The sequence below is a fragment of the Musa acuminata genome, chromosome BXJ2-6 (assembly GCF_036884655.1).
Source record: "Musa acuminata AAA Group cultivar baxijiao chromosome BXJ2-6, Cavendish_Baxijiao_AAA, whole genome shotgun sequence".
NCBI classification, from domain to species: domain Eukaryota; kingdom Viridiplantae; phylum Streptophyta; class Magnoliopsida; order Zingiberales; family Musaceae; genus Musa; species Musa acuminata.
This window is the reverse complement of record NC_088343.1, coordinates 34,909,854-34,930,299: the sequence shown is the minus strand read 5'-3', so window position 1 is coordinate 34,930,299 and position 20,446 is coordinate 34,909,854. Positions and strand designations below refer to the sequence as shown.

At 38.0% G+C, this 20,446-nt stretch overlaps 1 protein-coding gene across 1 annotated transcript; it reads right to left on the bottom strand.

Moving 5' to 3' along the window:
* Positions 1-15,455: 15,455 nt before the first annotated feature.
* Positions 15,456-20,018, bottom strand: LOC135615348 (sulfate transporter 3.1-like). Its single transcript, XM_065113697.1, has 12 exons — positions 19,544-20,018; positions 19,242-19,449; positions 18,632-18,803; positions 18,048-18,113; positions 17,375-17,488; positions 17,117-17,233; positions 16,910-17,036; positions 16,545-16,831; positions 16,254-16,444; positions 16,081-16,160; positions 15,933-16,012; positions 15,456-15,840 (listed from the first exon to the last, which is right to left on the bottom strand). Exons 1-12 carry the CDS (start codon positions 19,872-19,874, stop codon positions 15,664-15,666), a joined length of 1,950 nt encoding a protein of 649 aa, XP_064969769.1. The 5' UTR covers positions 19,875-20,018; the 3' UTR covers positions 15,456-15,663.
* Positions 20,019-20,446: the final 428 nt, after the last annotated feature.

The following is a 20,446-nucleotide window of genomic DNA, read 5'->3' as shown; positions in this document are numbered from 1 at the left end:
ACTAGAAAGAAAAGGAAAGCAGAAAAGTCCCTTAAGAAGGGCAAGGGTAAGGACAGTCCAAGTAAAGCAAAGGTTGCTAAGAAAGACCCGACAAAGAATAAAGGTCAGTACTTCCACTATGGCAAAGACAGGCATTGGAAGAGGAACTACAAAGAGTACCTTACAGAGAGGACGAAACAAAAGCTTGGAGAAGCTTTAGGTACATTTATGATCAATCTTCATTTGTTAGACTTTTATGATAACACATGGGTATTAGATACTAATAATGCTTATCACATCTATAATTTGTTGTAGATTTTGGCAAAGCCTAGGAGATTAGCAAGAGGAACACTGTATAATGGTTTATTTATACTAGACATTGCTTCACATATCATGAATATAAGTGTATCCAAGAGGAAACGAAATGAGGTGAACAGTGCATACCTATGGTATTATAGGCTAGGTCACATCCATGAGTAAATGATTCAAAAATTGCTAAATGATGGATATCTAGATCCATTCGACTATAAGTTATATGCAACTTGCGAGCTTTGCCTTCATAGAAAATTGACCAACACTTCTTTTATTAGAATTGGAGAGAGAGCCACTGAGCTGTTGGAACTCATACATAGTGATATATGTGGACCCATGTCAACTCATGCTATAAGTGGTTACTCCTACTTTATTACTTTTACTAATGATTTCTCAAGGTATGAACATGTGTACTTGATGAAGTACAAGTCTGAGGTCTTTAAGAAATTTAGAGAGTATAAGAATGAAGTGGAGAAATAGACTAGAAAGAGTATCAAGACTCTTCAATCAGATCGAGGAGGTGAGTACTTGAGTACAGAGTTCACCCAATTCCTCAAGGACCATGGGATTTTATCCTAATGGACACCTCCTTATACATTTCAACTCAATGGTGTATCTGAAATGAGGAATCGTATACTGTTAGACATGGTACGGTCCATGATGAGTTTCGCTAACCTACCCATCTCATTTTGGGGATACGCCATAGAGACCGCAACTTGCCTTCTAAATAGAGTTCCAACTAAATCGGTAGTGTCTACACTATATGAGATATGAAAATGAAAGAAGCTTAATCTTAAGGTTGTTAAGATTTGGAGCTGCCCTACCCACATTAAAAAACATAACTCCGATAAGTTGGAATCAAGGACGGAGCGGTGTAAGTTTGTGGGATACCCCAAGGAAACTTGTGGGTATTATTTTTATCACCTCGAGGACCAAAAGGTCTTTGTAGCTAAGAGAGAGGTGTTCCTTGAGAAGGAATATATTCTTCGCGAAGATAGTGGGAGCATGATAGAGTTGAGCGAGATTAGAGAACCTAGCTCAAGCGCCACTCCACAACCCGAGTTTGTTCAGGTACCTAGCACACAAGTTTTGACTTTACATAGATTCGACAGAGTATCACATCCTCCTAAGATATATGTGGGACATATTAGAAGAGATGATGTTGAGGATATTGATCCTCAAACCTACGAGGAGGCTATTACGAGTATAGACTCCGGGAAGTAGCAAGAAGCCATGAATTATGAGATGAATTTCATGTACTTCAACTAGATTTGGAACCTAGTTGAAGCACCCAAGGGTATTGTACTCATCGGTTGCAAGTGGATCTTCAAGAAGAAAATCGAAGTAGATAGAAAGGTAGAGACCTATAAAGCAAGACTAATGGCTAAGGGGTATTGTCAAAAGCAAGGTGTTGACTATGAGGAAACATTCCCACCCGTATCCATACTAAAATTCATTTGAATTCTATTGGCTATTGCAACACACTATGATTATAAAATCTGGTAGATGGACGTGAAAACCGTATTCCTTAATGACAACCTCGAGGAGGAGATGTATATGATATAACTTGAGGGATTTGTGTCTAAGGACTACCCATATAAGGTATGTAGATTACTTAAGTCCATTTATGGACTAAAACAAGCTTCCCGAAGTTGGAACATAAGATTTGATGAGGCAATCAGATCCTATAACTTCGTTAAGAACGAAGATAAGTCTTGTGTGTATAGGAAGGTAAGTGAGAGCGTTATCACTTTCTTGGTATTATATGTGGATGACATCCTGATCATTGGGAATGATGTAGGAATGCTATCCACAGTAAAGACTTGGTTATTTAAACACTTCACCATGAAGGACTTAGAGGAAGCGTCATATATCTTGGGGATTCAGATCTATAAAAATATATCTAAGAGGATGCTTAGCTTGTCTTAGTCTATGTATATAAACATTATTATCAAAAGGTTTGGTATGGAAAATTTCAAGAGAGGTCTCATACCGATGAGACATGGGATATCGCTTTATAGGAGTATGTCTCCGAAGACTCCTGAAGAAAGGGCGAACATAGATAGGATACCTTATGCCTCAGTAATAGAGTCTATCATATATGTCATGCTATATACCAGGCCTAATATAACACATGCTTTGAGTGTCACGAGTAGGTATCAAGCAAATCTAGGCTTGGAGCACTAGAAAGCAGTAAAGTGTATCCTTAAGTACTTACGAAAGACTAAGGATCTTTTATTGGTATATGGAGGTAGTAGCCTCAGGGTTGAAGGCTACATGAACTTGAGTTTCTAATCCGATATCGATGATAGCAAGTCGAATTCGGGATATATGTACACCCTGAATGGAGAAGTGGTGTGTCGAAAGAGTTCCAAGAAAGATACTACTACTAACTCAACCACAAAGGCGGAGTACATTACTACAACAGAGGTAGCAAAGGAGAGAGTCTGGATGAAGAAGTTCATCACAGATATGAGAGTCGTGCTAGGTAGTGAGGAGTCAATTCTCTTATTTTGCCACAACAACGAGGTGATTGCTCAAGCAAAGGAACCCAGGTCTCATCAGGAGTCTAAGCACGTTCTGAGGAGGTTCTACTTGATCAGAGAGATCGTGACCCGAGGGGATATAGTAGTGGAAAGAGTTTCATCCGAAGATAATATCGCAGATCTACTGACAAAATCGTTGTCTCAAATTATTTTTGAGCGTCACAAGGGTCTAATGGGAATAAGATACATAGGTGATTGATTTTAGGTCAAGTAGGAGATTGCTAGTCATAGGTGCCCTACAAGCCAATCATGTGAGTGATAACATGTGTGACTTGACACATAGACGTTTTACTTATTATTATTTGGTATTTTATTATTTTATATTACTTGTTACTTGAATATGTTGTGATATCCATGGATCTATGTAATGAGAATTGAATCGTGATGATATCACTATAATGAGACCGATTCGCCTTTAAACACAAATCATAAATAATTCCGATCATAGGTTACTCGAGAGGAACATCGAGATAACCAGATAAACTTGCGTGTCATATACTCGTCCATATGATGGATGGAGTTGGTCTCATAACTGCTCGTGTGGGGACACTAGGGATATAATACAAGTGTTCATTGAAGAATAAGTTCACTGGTTGATCCGCTTATGAAATGCTGGATGGTTGATGATACCTTATTGTTAGATAGTGATTCTGTGGTCCCAATGATGTATCTAGTCCTTAAACTTGAGACACCAAGGATGTACTATATGAGTACTCTACTCTTTGAGACCAAACTTATAGATCTAGAGGTTCCAAATCTAGCACAACCGGTCATCTGAGTATCGATAGAGGACCATCCGCTCTCGGTGTCATGAGAGGAATATCCCATGTGTTCTTGCTTAAACAAATCCCTAGTCAAGGTCATTCGATTAAAAGAGAAAGAGTTCTCCAAGAGAATCCGATTAGAGTGAGACTCGAGTAGAAATCATATGAGTCTGACAGCACCATACCGATATACGGTCTCTGGAATATTAGATGGATGAGGGATTATAGGTATACAGTAACTGAGGACAGATAGGTCCAATGGATTGGATTCCCCTGTATCATTTGGGGACTACGACGTAGTGGCTTAGTACGTCCGCAGTCGATAAGCCAGAAAGAGTTCTGACATGTATGGCTCACGGCCAGCTCGATATTGAGTTTAGTGGGTCATACACATATGGTAGGCGTTGCGATGAGTAGAGGTTCGGATATAAGATATTTGTCCGAGCCCCTATCTTATTGGATATCCAATAAGCCATTGAATTATTGGATCATATCGATGAGATCCAATAAGAGCCAATGAGTTATTAGATAGAGATCCACTAATCTAAGAGGCTTGATTAGTTGGATGAAGATTCAATACTCAATAGAGCATGATCCATTAGGGTTAAGTTAATAGGGGATCTCTATGAGTAGGAGGGAACTAATTGTTCATAGGCTAGAGCCTCTCTGGGTTGTCATCTCCTATTCTCCTCCTTATATAGTAGGCCTGGAGATTTGAGGAGTATCGTCGCAGCCCCACTATGTAGATCATCGCTAGAGAAGAGGAACCTTGACCTCCTTCACCCTTTCCTACAAATCTGCAAGGATTCAAGGATATATGATCTCCTTATGTAACACAATCTTCATATACGTAGTTTTCGGTTTTACGATTTTTGCACACCAATCTTCACATGATGGCGAACACATCTTTGGAAAATTAGAGATTTTATTTTTTTTATTTTTTCACTGCACATGTGATGTCACCCCCTAGATTTTCCTACAAAGATGGGGTGAGGGAATGATGATTTTGCCCTTATCACTTGCCAACCCATTATGAATTGATGTTAGGGTCTCTTGATACAAAGTGTAATATTTATTTTGACTTAGTAGTGGACACCTCTCAAAGGGTGGTTGAATCGAGGGTCTTATGCCTCTCAATATGGATTTAGAAGAGTCCTAAGGTATGTAGACTCCTTGGGTAAGGTAGACACTATACTTAAAAGACACCTTATGTGAGAGGGATTCTCTATCGGAGGAGATCCTTTTTCTTGAGATTATCACCTCAGATGGTGGTGAATGAGGTTTGTACAATATAGTCCTTAGACTCTCATGTTAGGATCGGAGCGGCACTAAGAGAGTGGGGGGGTGAATTAGTGCAGCGGTAAAATAACGTTAGTTTAAAAACTTTTGTATGATAAAAACCAATTTCGATGAAAACCGATTTTGGAAGCTTAATAACTTAGAAGCGTATGGAAGCGTAGTGACTAAGTAAAGTAGTTTGCAGTATGTAAATGGCAAGAATAAAATGCAAACCAGAGAACACAGCAGTTTTAGAGTGGTTCAGTCAAAATGACCTACATCCACTTGCGAAGCCTTCTTCGAAGAGGCTCCCAACTTTCACTAGTAAATCACTTTGAAGGGGAAGGACAAATACCCCTCTTACAACCTTTTACAAGTGGTTCACACTCTTACAAATTTTCAAAGAGAAAGAGGGAGGTGAACACTCAAGCTATTGAAAACAAAACTTGCTAAAGACTTTACAAAGGCTTTTGTCTCAATCTAATGCTTCTCAAAGGTTGTGATCTTAGCTGAGAATTGAGGGGTATTTATAGGCCTCAAGAGGATTCAAATTTGGACTCCAAAATTTGAATTCTCTTTGGTTCCCGATGCTAGCGGTGCCACCGCCTGTCAATGTCTGACACTGATAGTGTACTGGCGGTGCCACCGCCCAGCCAAGTGGTGCCACCGCCTGGCTCTCGGGTGCTAGGCGGTGCCACTGCCTACACTATTTCAGCTCACTGGTTGGGCTCCAAACTTGGCCCAAACCAGTCCGAATTAAAGCCCAATTGGCCCCTACTTGGTTTATAGGATTAACACCTAATCCTAACCCTAAGTAACGTGCTAACTACGAATTTAAAAACATTTTCTAAGCTATTACAAAGTCCGTAAGTCAAGACTTCTTCCGGCGAACTTCCGACGGTCTTCCGATAAACTCTCGGAAACCATTCTGCGGACTCCCGGCAAGCTTCTAGACTTCACGATTTGATCTTGGCGAGTTCCAATGAGCTTCTTCGGCTAGCTCCGATCTTTCTCAACGAGCTCCGCGAACTACCAATGAACCTTCCAGCGAGCTTCCGAAAAACCCTTCGGCAAGCTCCCTACTCATTCTTGGCTAGTTCCGACAGCATTCCCGACGAACCTTCGGACTTCCGTCGAACTCTCGAACTCGCAATGAATCCTTCGTGCTTGACTCCGACACTTTATTTTGCTTTATGTCTTCGTCGTTATCGTAGTTAATCCTGCACACACAAGCTAAAACTCTACTCCGATCTAGACAATTATTACAACGCAAATTGACATTCTGTTGCCCGGCACGTCATTGGTTGGCGCTTCGTCCGATTCTTCAGCGCATTGTCCTCTCTTGTGGCTTGTTGCCCAATCGGTGGTTGACCTCCACAACCCCGATATCCTTGACAGCAATTCTGCTCTCCTTGGCCCGATGCCCGACGTCCGAAGCGTTCTGCCATCTAATATCCTAACGTGATCTCCTCCGGCGCAATGTCAATTCCTCCTGCGTCAACTGTCTAATCCTGATCGAGTAGACCTGCATCACTCAAAATGCAGTTAAACATCTAAATACAATCAATTAGTTTCATCATCAAAATCTGAGATTCAACAATCTCCCCCTTTTTGATGATGACAACTAATTGATGACTAACGGAGTTAACCTTAACTCCCCGGAGTTTAACCAAACTCCCCTATCAATATGCCGTATTGATAGAAACTCTTGGATTCAAAAATTGAAGCAACATGTCATGACATGACCTTAACATACTTCTCCCCCTTTGTCATCAACAAAAAGGAGAAGTGTCACTTTCTTTGTGTTTGAGAGATGAATTCAACTTATTGCATGAAAAACATAATATCAAGTTTTATTATCATGCAATCTAACGATTAAAGATGTGTAAGTTTAACATGTTTGGTCTTCTTGAGATAGCTATTGATTGCTTCTCTTTAGACTACTAGCTAGTAGTTTTCACGATATGCAAGTTGCAAGCTAGCAAATTTTTGCTTCCTTTACAATGTTTGAGCTAGCAATTTTGCTTCTGTAACAAGTTAGCATATTTTGCATTTTGAGATAGCAACTATTTGCTTCTCTTTAGACTATAAGCTAGCAATTTTTACGATATGCAAGTTTTACTATATATAAGCTAGCAAAAAATTACGAAAGCAAATACAAGATAGCTTTCTTGTGTAAGCTCATGATTCTTGCTTCCTATTGCAATGTGCAAGTTGCAAGTTTTGCTTCTTTTGCAATGTGCAAGTTTTCAAATTTTGCCTCTTGAGCGAGCAATATTTCTCCCCCTTTATCATTGTCAAAAATAAAAGAAGAATACAGTTTTGTAGTTCTTTTTCCTTTTACAACGATTTCAAAATCATGACAAAGGATGAATAATCAAGTTATGAATGTCAAGACAATTTTTCATCATGAATATTTTATCATTGCATACATCATTATCATAAGTTGAAGTATTACATGCATAATATCATATCATCATTCATAATTACATTAATGTTTCAATATAGAAATTTCTTCTCAGAATGTGTAACTTAGCACTCATTGCTTCTCTTGATATTTACGAGCTAGCTAGCAAAATTTGCTCCCCCTATGTCATTACCAAATAGAAGGGAATAACAATACAATAGTGTAATTCATTTCCCTTTACTATAATCTTCAAATCATGACAAGGGTTAAGTGTCAATCTTATTTGTGCATCATTATATTTTTAAATTAAAATATGTATATTTTTAAAAACCTTATATTTCATTCATGCACGATATTGAATAAATCAATCGACATTATGAGGATATCATACATGATACTAAAATTTTTAACTATTTATCAACATTTTGATCATGATACCAAACAATCATCATTTAGAGCATTCATGATACAAAACATTAAATCAACATTTATCATTTTAGCAACAACTCATAGCATTTTAAATCATGATTTACATCATATGCAATACATCACATCATAATTAGAAAGCACAAGTATTGCATGCATCATTGCAATTCATAAATGTTTCATGATGGTATAAATTTTGTTAAATTATATCCTACCATGCATGATCAAAACTTCTCCCCGTTTTATTATTGAAAATAAGAAAGAAGTAGGGAAGAGTATAAAAGTGTAAAATATTTCAATCATTTCAAGGCATTTATATCATAGATATAAAAAAATCATATCATCAAAGATAAGACCATTTGAATACCAAAAGACATGATTCATTTTATCAAATCTCTTCCTTTTATAAATAACAAAAATTGTAGGTGTACAAAGAAGAGATTGTGATTAAAAAAGAATCTCAAGCAGTAAATCCAAGAAATCAAGATCATAATTTAAATACAAACTCATTCAAATTCAAATCGTCAAATTCATCAAAATCTCAACATTACTTTCAAGAGATTCAAAATGGTATACATAGATTTATCATAATAATCATCAAGATCAATAAGATAGAGAAAAATAAATTTTCAAGGAAAAAAATATTTTTCTCTTTTTAATTGTTTCAATTCATATAATTTTATTTCATTTATGCCAAATAAAAACATGTATCATGTTTAAAACCGAAAGTGTAAGATTTATTATCAATAAGGCACTTACATTATAATAAAAATCAATAATCCATAAATCGCAAGATTCATCATGCATAATTTTAAAATTTTTTAAGCATGATCATTATGCATGACACTAAAACATGGTTTCAAAATATTTAATATTTTCATTACACAATTTCATCATTATGCATCATCATATTTTCAAATTCGAACATGCATAATTTCAAAACTATATCTTTTATTTTTCATGCATGATAGAAATAACTCAATCATCAATATGGGTATATCATACATGATATTCAAGCATTCATGATAAATCATTTTGGCAACATGATCATAGCTATTCAAATGATAGTATCTAAATGTCAAAATTCATTACATCCTATCATGCATGATCATTAACTTCTTATTTGAATTTCATGTATTATTTCGTTTCATCACATAAGGAATATCAAGAAGAGTTATTGGGTGATGAGATAAATATTTCATGAGTACAAGGAATTGCATAAAAATCATATCATGAAAAGATAATGACAGAAGACATGTTTTGTTTTGAAAAATCTCCTCTTAAATAATCAAGAAAAAATCTTAGGAGATCATGATATAGATAAAATTCATTCAATTTTAGAATAAGATATTAATTCAAACATATAAAATTTCTCAATTCATTATGAATCATACAAAGAATTGTGGTTCTGAAATATCACGATTCATTTAGGAAAATTTTTTCTTTAGTGCACGATAAGAAGAAATATAGCAATGATACCAATCATAATTCATTTGGATAATAGATGCTAAAAAGGAACATTGAGGATACAAGATCTTGATTTTTATAGAGTAAATCTCAAGTTATAAATCTCGAAAAATCAAGATAAAGCTCATTCAAATTCAAATCATCAAATCAAAATCATTTTCAAGATATTCACAAAAAGATGATAAAATAGATTCATCAAACCAAGAATTTTTAAGAAAAATACTTTTATCTATTTAGTTGTTTCATATAAGCATGCCTTTGACCTTTTTGTGCCAAAAAATATATATATATCATCAATAATTTAGGATCGAAAAATAAATTTCTTCATAACAACCATCAAGATCATTATGTATAACTTTTAAAATCTCATGCATAAAATGGTATTAAAACATTTAATATTTTCATTCCATCATTTTGCATTGGTTTTATTGAACATAATTTTGAATGATTCTTATAGATAACTAAAACTTATTTAGTTTTAATTTATATGATTGACTTTATCTTAGCATGCTCAAATTTTGTTCATATGTCAAAACCATACATCATGTTTGAAAACCAAAGACAAGGTTCATAAAAAAAATCATCAAGCCTTCCTTTCAAAAGTCATGCATCGTCATTGAAAATCAATATAGAAATCGTCAAAATACACATTCTTGCTTCAAGCACATACATAAGATTAATCTTACTAGGTGTATAAGCATTAGATTTATATCTAACATTTTATTGCATTAACATAACACATGCAATTTTCAAGAAAATTAATCCTAAACTAAATTAAAAATAACTTATGAAAGTATTATGTAATTTTGAAATAAATTAGGGGGATTTCGATTACCTCATTGTTGAAAGTGGTTGAAGCGTAGTTTGCCACCTCGCCTTTCTTGATTTTCTCCTCGTCTTCGGAAGAGCTCAATTCATCCCAATTTTTATTCTTCTTGCGTTCAAAGCAAGTAGTTCCATTCTTTTTTCTTTTTTCTTTTTGTTTCATTTATAGTTTAAGTTCATCATCACTTGAGCTTATGCTCGAGTGGTCTTTATGTGTTCTATGTCCGAAATCCTTCTTGTCCTTTGGAAGATTGTTCTCGAGTTTCCTTTTTGTCACATTGTTCATTTCGTAGGTCATTAGAGACTCAATAAGTTCTTCGAGAGGGAATGTTTTAAGGTCCTTGGTCTCTTGAATGGCCGTAACTTTTGGATCCCAACTTTTTGGAAGGGATCTTAAGATTTTAGTGACTAGTTCAAAATTAGAAAAACTTTTACCAAGAGCTTTGAGTCCATTGATGACATCCGTGAAACGGGTGTACATGTCTCCGATGGACTCACTTGGTTTCATCTGGAAAAGTTTGTAAGAATGCACAAGAATATTGATTTTGAACTCTTTCACTCGGCTAGTGCCTTCATGAGTGACCTCTAGAGTTTTCCAAATATCAAAAGCCGAGTCACACATCGAAACACGATTAAATTCATTTTTGTCAAGTGCACAATATAAGGCATTCATAGCCTTTGCATTTAGAGAAAACATCTTCTTCTCCAAATCATTCCAATGGTTCATCGGGAGAGAAGACATTTCAAATCCATTTTCGACTATGTGCCATAAATTCAAATCCAAAGAAAGTAAGAAAACTCTCATTCGAGTTTTCCAACAAGTGTAGTCCGTCCCATTGAAAAAGGGAGGACGAATGAGAGAGTGACCCTCTTGAAAGTCATAAAGAACCATTTCTATTTGGGTATTAAACCAAAGTAAAAAATCGTGGCTCTGATACCAATTGTTAGGATCAGAGCGGCACTAAGAGGGGGGGGGGTGAATTAGATTTCTATTTGGGTATTAAACCAAAGTAAAAAATCGTGGCTCTGATACCAATTGTTAGGATCAGAGCGGCACTAAGAGGGGGGGGGGGTGAATTAGTGCAGCGGTAAAATAACGTTAGTTTAAAAACTTTCGTATGATATAAACCAATTTCGATGAAAACCGATTTTGGAAGCTTAATAACTTAGAAGCGTATGGAAGCGTAGTGACTAAGTAAAGTAGTTTGCAGTATGTAAATGGCAAGAATAAAATGCAAACCAGAGAACACAACCGTTTTAGAGTGGTTCGGTCAAAATGACCTACATCCACTTGCGAAGCCTTCTTCGAAGAGGCTCCCAACTTCCACTAGCAAATCACTTTGAAGGGGAAGGACAAATACCCCTCTTACAACTTTTTACAAGTGGTTCACACTCTTACAAATTTTCAAAGAGAAAGAGGGAGGTGAACACTCTAAGCTATTGAAAACAAAACTTGCTAAAGACTTTACAAAGGCTTTTATCTCAATCTAATGCTTCTCAAAGGTTGTGATCTCAGCTGAGAATTGAGGGGTATTTATAGGCCTCAAGAGGATTCAAATTTGGGCTCCAAAATTTAAATTCTCTTTGGTTCCCGATGCTGGCGGTGCCACCACCTGTCAGTGTCTGACACTGACAGTGTACTGGCGGTGCCACCGCCTGGCTCTCGGGTGCTGGGCGATGCCACCGCCTACACTATTTCAGCTCACTGGTTGAGCTCCAAACTTGGCCCAAACCAGTCCGAACTAGAGCCCAATTGGCCCTACTTGGTTTATAGGATTAACACCTAATCCTAACCCTAAGTAACGTGCTAACTACGAATTTAAAGACATTTTCTAAGCTATTACAAAGTCCATAAGTCAAGACTTCTTCCAGCGAGCTTCCGACGAACTTCCGACGGTCTTCCGATAAACTCTCGAAAACCATTCTGAGGACTCCCGGCAAGCTCCTAGACTTCACGATTTGATCTTGGCGAGTTCCAACGAGCTTCTTCGGCCAGCTCCGATCTTTTTCGGTGAGCTCCGCGAACTTCCAACGAACCTTCCGGTGAGCTTCTGAAAAACCCTTCGGCAAGCTCCCTACTCATTTTTGGCTAGTTCCGACAGCATTCCTGACGAACCTTCGGACTTCCGTCGAACTCTCGAACTCGCAACGAATCCTTCGTGCTTGACTCCGACACTTTGTTTTGCTTTATGTCTTCATCGTTATCGTAGTTAATTATGCACATACAAGCTAAAATTCTACTCCGATCTAGACAATTATTACAACGCAAATTGACTTTCTGTTGCCCGGCACGTCATTGGTTGGCGCTTCGTCCAATTCTTCAGTGCATTGTCCTCTCTTGCGACTTTTGCCCAATCGGTGGTTAACCTCCGCAACCCCGATATCCTTGGCGCAATTTTGCTCTCCTTGGCCCGATGCCCGACATCCGAAGCGTTCTGCCATCCAATATCCTGACGTGATCTCCTCCGGCGCAACGTCAATTCCTCCTGCGTCAACTGTCTAATCCTGATCGAGTAGACCTGCATCACTCAAAATATAGTTAAACATCTAAACACAATCAATTAGTTTCATTATCAAAATCTGAGATTCAACATCTTAAAAGTCTTCTTTAGTTTCATTATCAAAATCTGAGATTCAACATCTTAAAAGTCTTCTTTATGAGAAGACTTATTAGATGTTGGATGAGGTTTGCCTAATTTAATCTTATGGAGCATTCTTATAACTCATATAAGATTTTAAAAGAGGTACAAATGAATGAATTAAGTGTGACTATGTTAGAATAACACTAAAATGAAGTTGAAGTTGGGCTAAAGGCCGAAACCTAGATAGATGGTTGAAATCACACTAAAGGCTAACTTAGGCTAAAAATTGGGATAGTGGTGATACCATGCTAACCTATCAATCATGATGGCTAAACTGATGTCATTTAAGCTAATGATAGTACTATCATTATTGTCCTAAATCTTTTAGTACTATTCTTTCATTTATTTTTTTTTTTGAAGGTTGGAGCCTCCATAAGTGCCCCCACTAGTTCATAAGTGTAAGTGCATGAGTGTAAGTGCAAGTGAATCTAAGTCTTTCTTAAGCTAAGTGCATAAGTGTAAGTTTTTTATCTTTGATTCCTCTCTTTGGGTTGTTATTTTTTATCATGAGTCTTATAAAGAGAGATATGTCTTTTTAAGTGTAAATACTATTTCCATAACCGTGAAAAGAAGGAAGGTAAAAGAATATTGACAAATAAGATCATTAATGAATATTAACGATCTCAAGAAATGAGGAATTAAGGATAGACGTAGCTCATGGGGTAAACTACTATTAAAAGAGTTTGTATCTCTTCCTAATATGTACATACTTATTTATTTTAATTTCATAATATTTTATACACACTAGTGTTACTATCGATCCCAACAATAATTTCTATAGTATCATTTGTTAAAAATATAGCTTTGTTAACCTTTGTTGATGATGCAGATGGATAACCAAAAAGTAAGAGAATTTTAAATGCCAAGAATATAAAATAAGAACTAAAACAATGAAAAAAAACTTTATGAATAACTAAATGATTTGAAGAGCCTGCAGACACAACTTCTAGCCCATAATATTTACCACACACGGGAGAATATTCACAATTGTATTTTTCTATGACTCTATATTCTCATAGTTTCATATTAATATAGGGCACAATATTTAACCAAACTTAAATCGTAAACCATAATCAATTCTATTAGGATCAAATTCAGATTTTTTCTCTAATATATAACATTATTTGAACAAAATATCCTATGGTAGTATAGGTCAAGGGTGATTGTCTTGGGTAATAATTTGTGATCAGACATCAACAAAATTATTTTTATTCATTATGTTTTTTTTCACTCTCTTGTCATCCTCTTTTTTCTATTCATTTATTTTATCATAAAATTATTTAATGATACTTTCTATATGTTTTATAGTTTTAATTTATGTATGATTAAATACTATTTTTTAAAAAATATTAACCAACCATCATATCAATTGATTATTAGTTTAACAATAATAGGTTGATCTAAGACTTTAATCATTTTGTATATGACTTGCCAAAGGATTTTTACATAAGAACCTAAACATAAATATAAATTTTTTTCAGGACTAATCTGTAAAAAGTATAAAAAATACTTCCATGTATCGAGGGTATACAATCAAGAGTAAGTATTTGATGACTCCAACTAATCTCTTTTCCAAAGTATTAATGCATGAGTTTGAAATTTATAAATGCTTGTGATAAAGTGATTTACAATCTATTTTATTATTTAAAAATTTATAAAATAATTTATAGGTTGAAAATTAAATATTTATTTATTATTTTAAAAGTATTAATTGATTTATAGTATCTAAAGTAACAAAAAAATATATGTTCCAATAGTATGTTTGAAAAGAACTAACAAAATATCTAACTAGAACGATTCATTGAAACTCTTCCTTGTATAAAATAAAATTAAAATATTATTTTTCATGACAAGATATTTGTCTGATCAATTTGTTTATGATAGGATCCCAACCAATAGGGGTTATATATTGATTGAATGTTCAAAATTAGTTTCTTCTATTCCTTATTAAAATATATAATGTGATAGTAGTCATTATACTATCATAAATTATGTTTTGTCACACACCTTAGCTATGTTTACACTTACATATCCGTAGCTATATTTATACTTATTTATGAATAGTTAATGATAGTCCTTTACACTACTATAAATTATAATTTGATATAAACAGTAATTATAGTTATACTTTTATTATGAAAATATATTCGACTAAATGTGCTTTGCAAAGATTTCATAAGCATGTCACATTATGTTATCAAAGGCTTGATTTAAAACGTATATGAAGTTTAAATTTTGCATAAATTGTATAAGCATTAAAAAAATATTTGATATTCATGTATAATTTGAAAATAGGCATGGAATGTATAAACAAATCATATGTTTTAAATGAAATATATATTTATGATAAGTTTTGTAAGTATGCCAGTCATAGTCCTTACTAAGTTTTAGCTGACCTATATGATTATGTCTTAAATTTTTTATATACATATGTATATGTATATATATGTACATATATATACATATATATATATATGTACATATATATACATATATATATATGTATATAGTGAAGATAGGAAGATCTCTGTGCCTCCACGGTGAATCTAATTTTTGAGCATGTATGTTAAGGAAAATCTAAATATATGAAGTTTGTCCGACTGTTTGTGACTCATTGGCACCCCAGTAAATTAAAGTTGCTCCTCTTTTTCTTCTCGAGCAAACCATGGAAGCAGGGTGGTGATAGGAACAATGTGGAAGGTGACTTTCACGCTTTATTATCCTCCTTCCACATAAGCTCTGATCCATAAATACTTGGCCTTAATGGAAGGTAATCACACAAAAAGGATCGATTCCAGATTAGCCATCCTAACAAAGAAGAAGAGGGCTCTCATTCCCGTTCCTACATACAACATATTACACCACATATAGTAGTTGTTCTTGAGCGGATTAGCGCATGCAAAAACCTCCGTAGTAATAATAGCAGGTGGCCACTAATTCCTGCTTGTGAAGCTCTTGTCTTCTTCATCCTGCATCGTCTTTATCTTGGTTCTGGCTCTCTGCAACTCCTTTTACTCCTAGACAACGTTCTCGCAGGATGTGGTGTCACTGGGCTTGCATGTATGCAGCATGAAATTGCATGCAGCAACAGCGTCGGCTACGGTGAGGAAGATCCACTCATGGCCAATGGCTTCAAGGATCTTTGACGAGCTCAGCTTCTTCATCACCTCACTCCCAGGGTTTGCTAATACAAGCTAATCACCACCAAATAAACCAGATTGAGAGGTTAAAGATCTTTACAAGTCATGGGTAGCAACCGCAATGATTGCTGAGATTTGATCCGCACCTTAATGCTGCAGTTTCTATCAATAATCTTTTTGACCTCTTCCAGCATGCTGATTCCACTGGTGTCAATGCTGCCAACAGCTGCAAGGAGACACGGTTATGACAAGATAAATCACCGTTGCAATTACATTGACAAGACTCTAACTCACCACCCATGTCCAATATCAAATACTGCAAGCTGGTCTCTCCCTTGGAGCTTTCGTTCTCCTCCTCGATCCACCTTGATATCCTAACAAGCAAAGACCAACACTTGTTCGATGAGCTAGATTATGTTATGTGAATGTGAGAAAGTACTTGCATTGGCCTTGTTTCATGTACTGACCTCTCTCGCAAGTAGCTAGCATTGGCGAAGTAGATCGGAGCATCGATACGGAGGATCAGCACTCCGGGAACACTTTGTGCCACCGGATACTGATCCACTCTCCGGTAAGCCATGGAATTCGGGATGTTGCCAAGCACGGTGGTCCTCGGCCTTGCGACGAACAGTAGCACCCTCAGAATGGAGATGAAGACCTGCAACCACATCAACAATGTGTGTCTTGAGGTTATCACCGGCTGTAGCATGGTTTATATATATGGTGAGGATGTGGAGGATGGCGGATGCTGAACATACTGCAATTACTAGTCCGATCTCGACGCTGACGAAGACGACGCCGAGGTAGGCGCCGAGGCACACGCAGAAGTCGACCTTGTCGACATGCCACAGATGAATTGCCGCCTCGTAGTCGATGAGGCCGAGCATGGCGGCGATGATGATGGCGGAGAGGACCACCAGGGGCGTGTAGTGAAACAGTGGCGTCAAGAACAGCAAGGTGATCATCACCGCGATCGCCATCACCACGTTCGACATCGCTGTCTTGCATCCGGCGTTGTAGTTTACCGCCGATCTCGAGAACGGCCCTGATAGAGCCAGTAGCTGGCATCAGTTAGGTTACGTACAACACGTAGCTGCAAAGTGACCTTGTGATCGGACTGTACCGGTTGTTAGATAACATGATGTCAAAGATCCAACCATGTTCATCGTCCCGATAGCTATCATCTCTTTGTTACCATCGATGTGATAGTTCTTGAACATGGCAAAGCTCCTTCCGACTGCAATCCCTTCCTGCGAGAGGGAGCACGAACAATGGTCAGGACGTCAACTGTCTTGTTTGGTCAAAGCAGGTCTTCAAGAAGAGGACTCACGGCGAGTGCGATAACACCGGTAACGATGCCGGTCTTCAGCGCCACCATGATGTATGGCGGCATGAAGGTTAAGCTGGTGGCTGATGGCGGATTCAGACCCTTCTTCAGGTAGCCAATCTGCGAAACATGGCCGAGAATCGAAGGCATAATTAAGTTGGACTGTACATGATTACAACTACTGGCATCATCACTAAAGACGGTAGTCGTATGATATCGATCTGGTGGCTGTGATTGCAAGGAGAGGAGTAGAGAACCCACCACTTGGACTCCATGGTTCTCTGCATGAGTGAGGTACACCAAAACGCTTCCCAGTATCACAGAAGTCAAGGGGGCAGCTGCAGAGACCCAGAAGAACTTGGGCCGCCTTTTACTCTGTTTAATTAAACAAAATAAAACGATAATGAAGATCATGTGATTGTTATTTTAATTCAATACTCACTGCTGAAAAAGAAAGATGTTTGTTTATAGAGTCAGAAAGAGACCCAAATTAATTGCCAAGAGCCATAATTCTTGTAACACACTTCCTCAGAGCCTTCACAACTATTATAATTCTTGTTGGAATCACCAGTTGCGTACATGTTTAGGCCAGAAGTAGGGTAAAGGAAGGCTTATGGACAAGAACAAAAAGACAACTTCTTTTGGTGGATTGACGGGCAACTGGTGCAATAATTGGCAAAGCCATCCTGCCTCACCAGTGGATGGTGAGCCTTCTTTTTCCCTGCAACTATGTCACGGGCTTGTGTCCTGACATGGATGCATGGGAAACTCTTATCTGCAGATACCCCTTTCCAGATTCGTAGTACACATTTAGTGCCACAAAATTGTTCATATGGGCAATAGTTTGAGAATTATTGGAGCTTCTACATGAATTGGCTACTTGTTGAATTCCAAAAACACAGTCATGAGTGGTGTAGTAGGACTGAGCACTTACAAAGAAACGTGTGAGGAGAAGAAAGAAGAGGAAGCAGCATCCAAGAACTGCACTTTCCCACCTCCACTGCAGCAAAAGAAAAAGGCACAATTGTTAGGAAGTGTGTTAAGGCAACATTAAAATTGAGGTTACGCACACACCATTTGGAAGTCGACAAGCATCAAACATATCGATTCCACGAGACGAACTCCAAGAGTCATGATAGTAAGATACTCATACTTTTTTCTCGGAAAATGAGATTCTCACATCCATTATGAATAGGAACTCACAGTGAATACAGTTATCTACAGTCAACACCACTCAGAAAAAATTATCCACAGGAAAGGATATGGAGAGGTGTCACACACTTTGGGTGCATGATTTATCTGGTTTCAGATATTGATTCTATTCAGTAAGAATCATCACAAAATGATGAAAGGTTCTCTTCATTCTTTAATGAAAGGTATGAATAATGCAAAGGTCTTTACTGTTTGGTAATATAAAAATGAATTGAACCGGAATTGTACAGTTGCCACTAATGACAAGTGGGGTTGGGCAGAGAGAGAGAGAGAGAGAGAGAGAGAGAGAGAGAGAGAATATTGAACCTGGTGAACTTGTGAGAAAACTGACTTCACGACCGAGACCAAGTCAGTGGCAGTAGTGAAATGTTGGAGACCCAGCATGCCTTTGAGCTGCTGTAGGCACACCACTGTGGCAGCTCCTCCCATGAATCCCACTATGGTTGCATGAGATAAGAAGTCCACTATGAAGCCAAGCCTGCGTATAGATTTAGAAGAAGATCAACAGATTAAACCAAGTTTCTATTATATTATTTCCACAGGAAGAAATCAATAGCATGCAAAACTTGGATTAACAGAATCATTTCAACTTCTCTTTCTGGAATCATGATATATAGAGCCCCACATCAAAAAACAAAACACTCTATGCCCATCCTTCCTGTCTCTATATTCCTTATGTTTGATAAGGTGAACAGGAAGTGTTAAAGTCTTCTGCATGATACGACAACGAGTTCTGCTTCTTTCCTGCAATTGTCTGCTTAGTCCTCAATCCTTATCTCCCATATATATCCACATATAACCCCTTTCTTCTCTTCTGTTCAACCTGGTGAATATTAACTCTTGCTTTTTGTTGTCACCCTCCTATTCTTAATTACCACCTTCCAAGTTTCTGTAAGTTGGCGATCGGTCAACATACCTCAACAACCCCAAGGCCGCTTGAAAGAGACCAGCGAAGAAAGTTGCAGTGAAGGCCAAGTGCAAGTACAATGCCGGATCCTTGGTAGGGGAGACCTCGTTCCCCAACATCGACCCGATCAAAAGAGAAGCTACGGCCACCGTCCCTACGGCGAGGTCGCGTGAGCTCCCCATCATCGCATACACCAACGGGGGCACAAAGCTCGAATCTACAATCACATGGAAACCCTTCACTACCGCGCCAAACCGTGAACAAGCATCCCTACTAGTAGTACTATGGTTAATGGAGATGACTGCACTCACATAGACCAAGAATCGGTGGCAGATTCGCGAGCTTCGCGTAGCTGATCCCCTGCGGGATGGCGAGGCTGGCAATGGTGATCCCCGCGATGAGGTCAGACTTGAAGAGGCCGAAACTGTAGCTCGGAGCCCATTCAAGGATGGGCAAGAAGTATTTCAAGCCCAGTATAACCCTCCGCGGGCCGTGCTCGTTCCTGAACTGCCGGAGGGGGTCATCGGGGAAGAAGGTCTCCTTCAGGTTGGTCCTGAAGGTGTCGAGGAACGGCCGCGGCGGCGGCACCGGCACGCGGCGCGCAAACTCCGTGCCGGGGAACACGCCATCGGCATTCCCCATAAGTACTCAAGTAGCAGTAACTGAAACCTAAAAGAGCTGGACGAAGCTTAACACAGAGGAGGAGACGACAGAAAAGAGAGGAGGAGAAGACCAAGCCTTCTTTAGAGAGACAGAGGGAGGGAAGCTGTAACTGAGCACAGAAGGAGGGAAATGGCGAGGGTGGGATTATATAGAGAAGAGGAAGGGGATGGGGGTGAGCCAAAGCGAGCTTCTCGTCTTAACCGGTGTAGGCGCTGGAGGGGGAGGCGTAGTGGCCCGGGGGTCCCACACGCCTGGATGGACATGTGGCCGGTCCACGCCGTGTCGGCACTCGGCAGCGTGGGAGTGGCCCTTGTGAGATGAACCCTACTGGGAAGGAGGAGTTCAATGGTTGAGGACGATAGGCACGATGCCTGAGGATTTAGATTTGTGGCAGCGGGACCCAGAAACTTGAGAGGAACCAAACTTACAATTCCTCTCAGATCAAGCAAATTTCTTTTTTGTTTCTTCTCTACATAAAATCTAGAGAGCTAAATGCATTTTAGACACTACCCTCCCTCCTCTCCTCTGTGGTGAAGAGGTCGGCAGGCAAA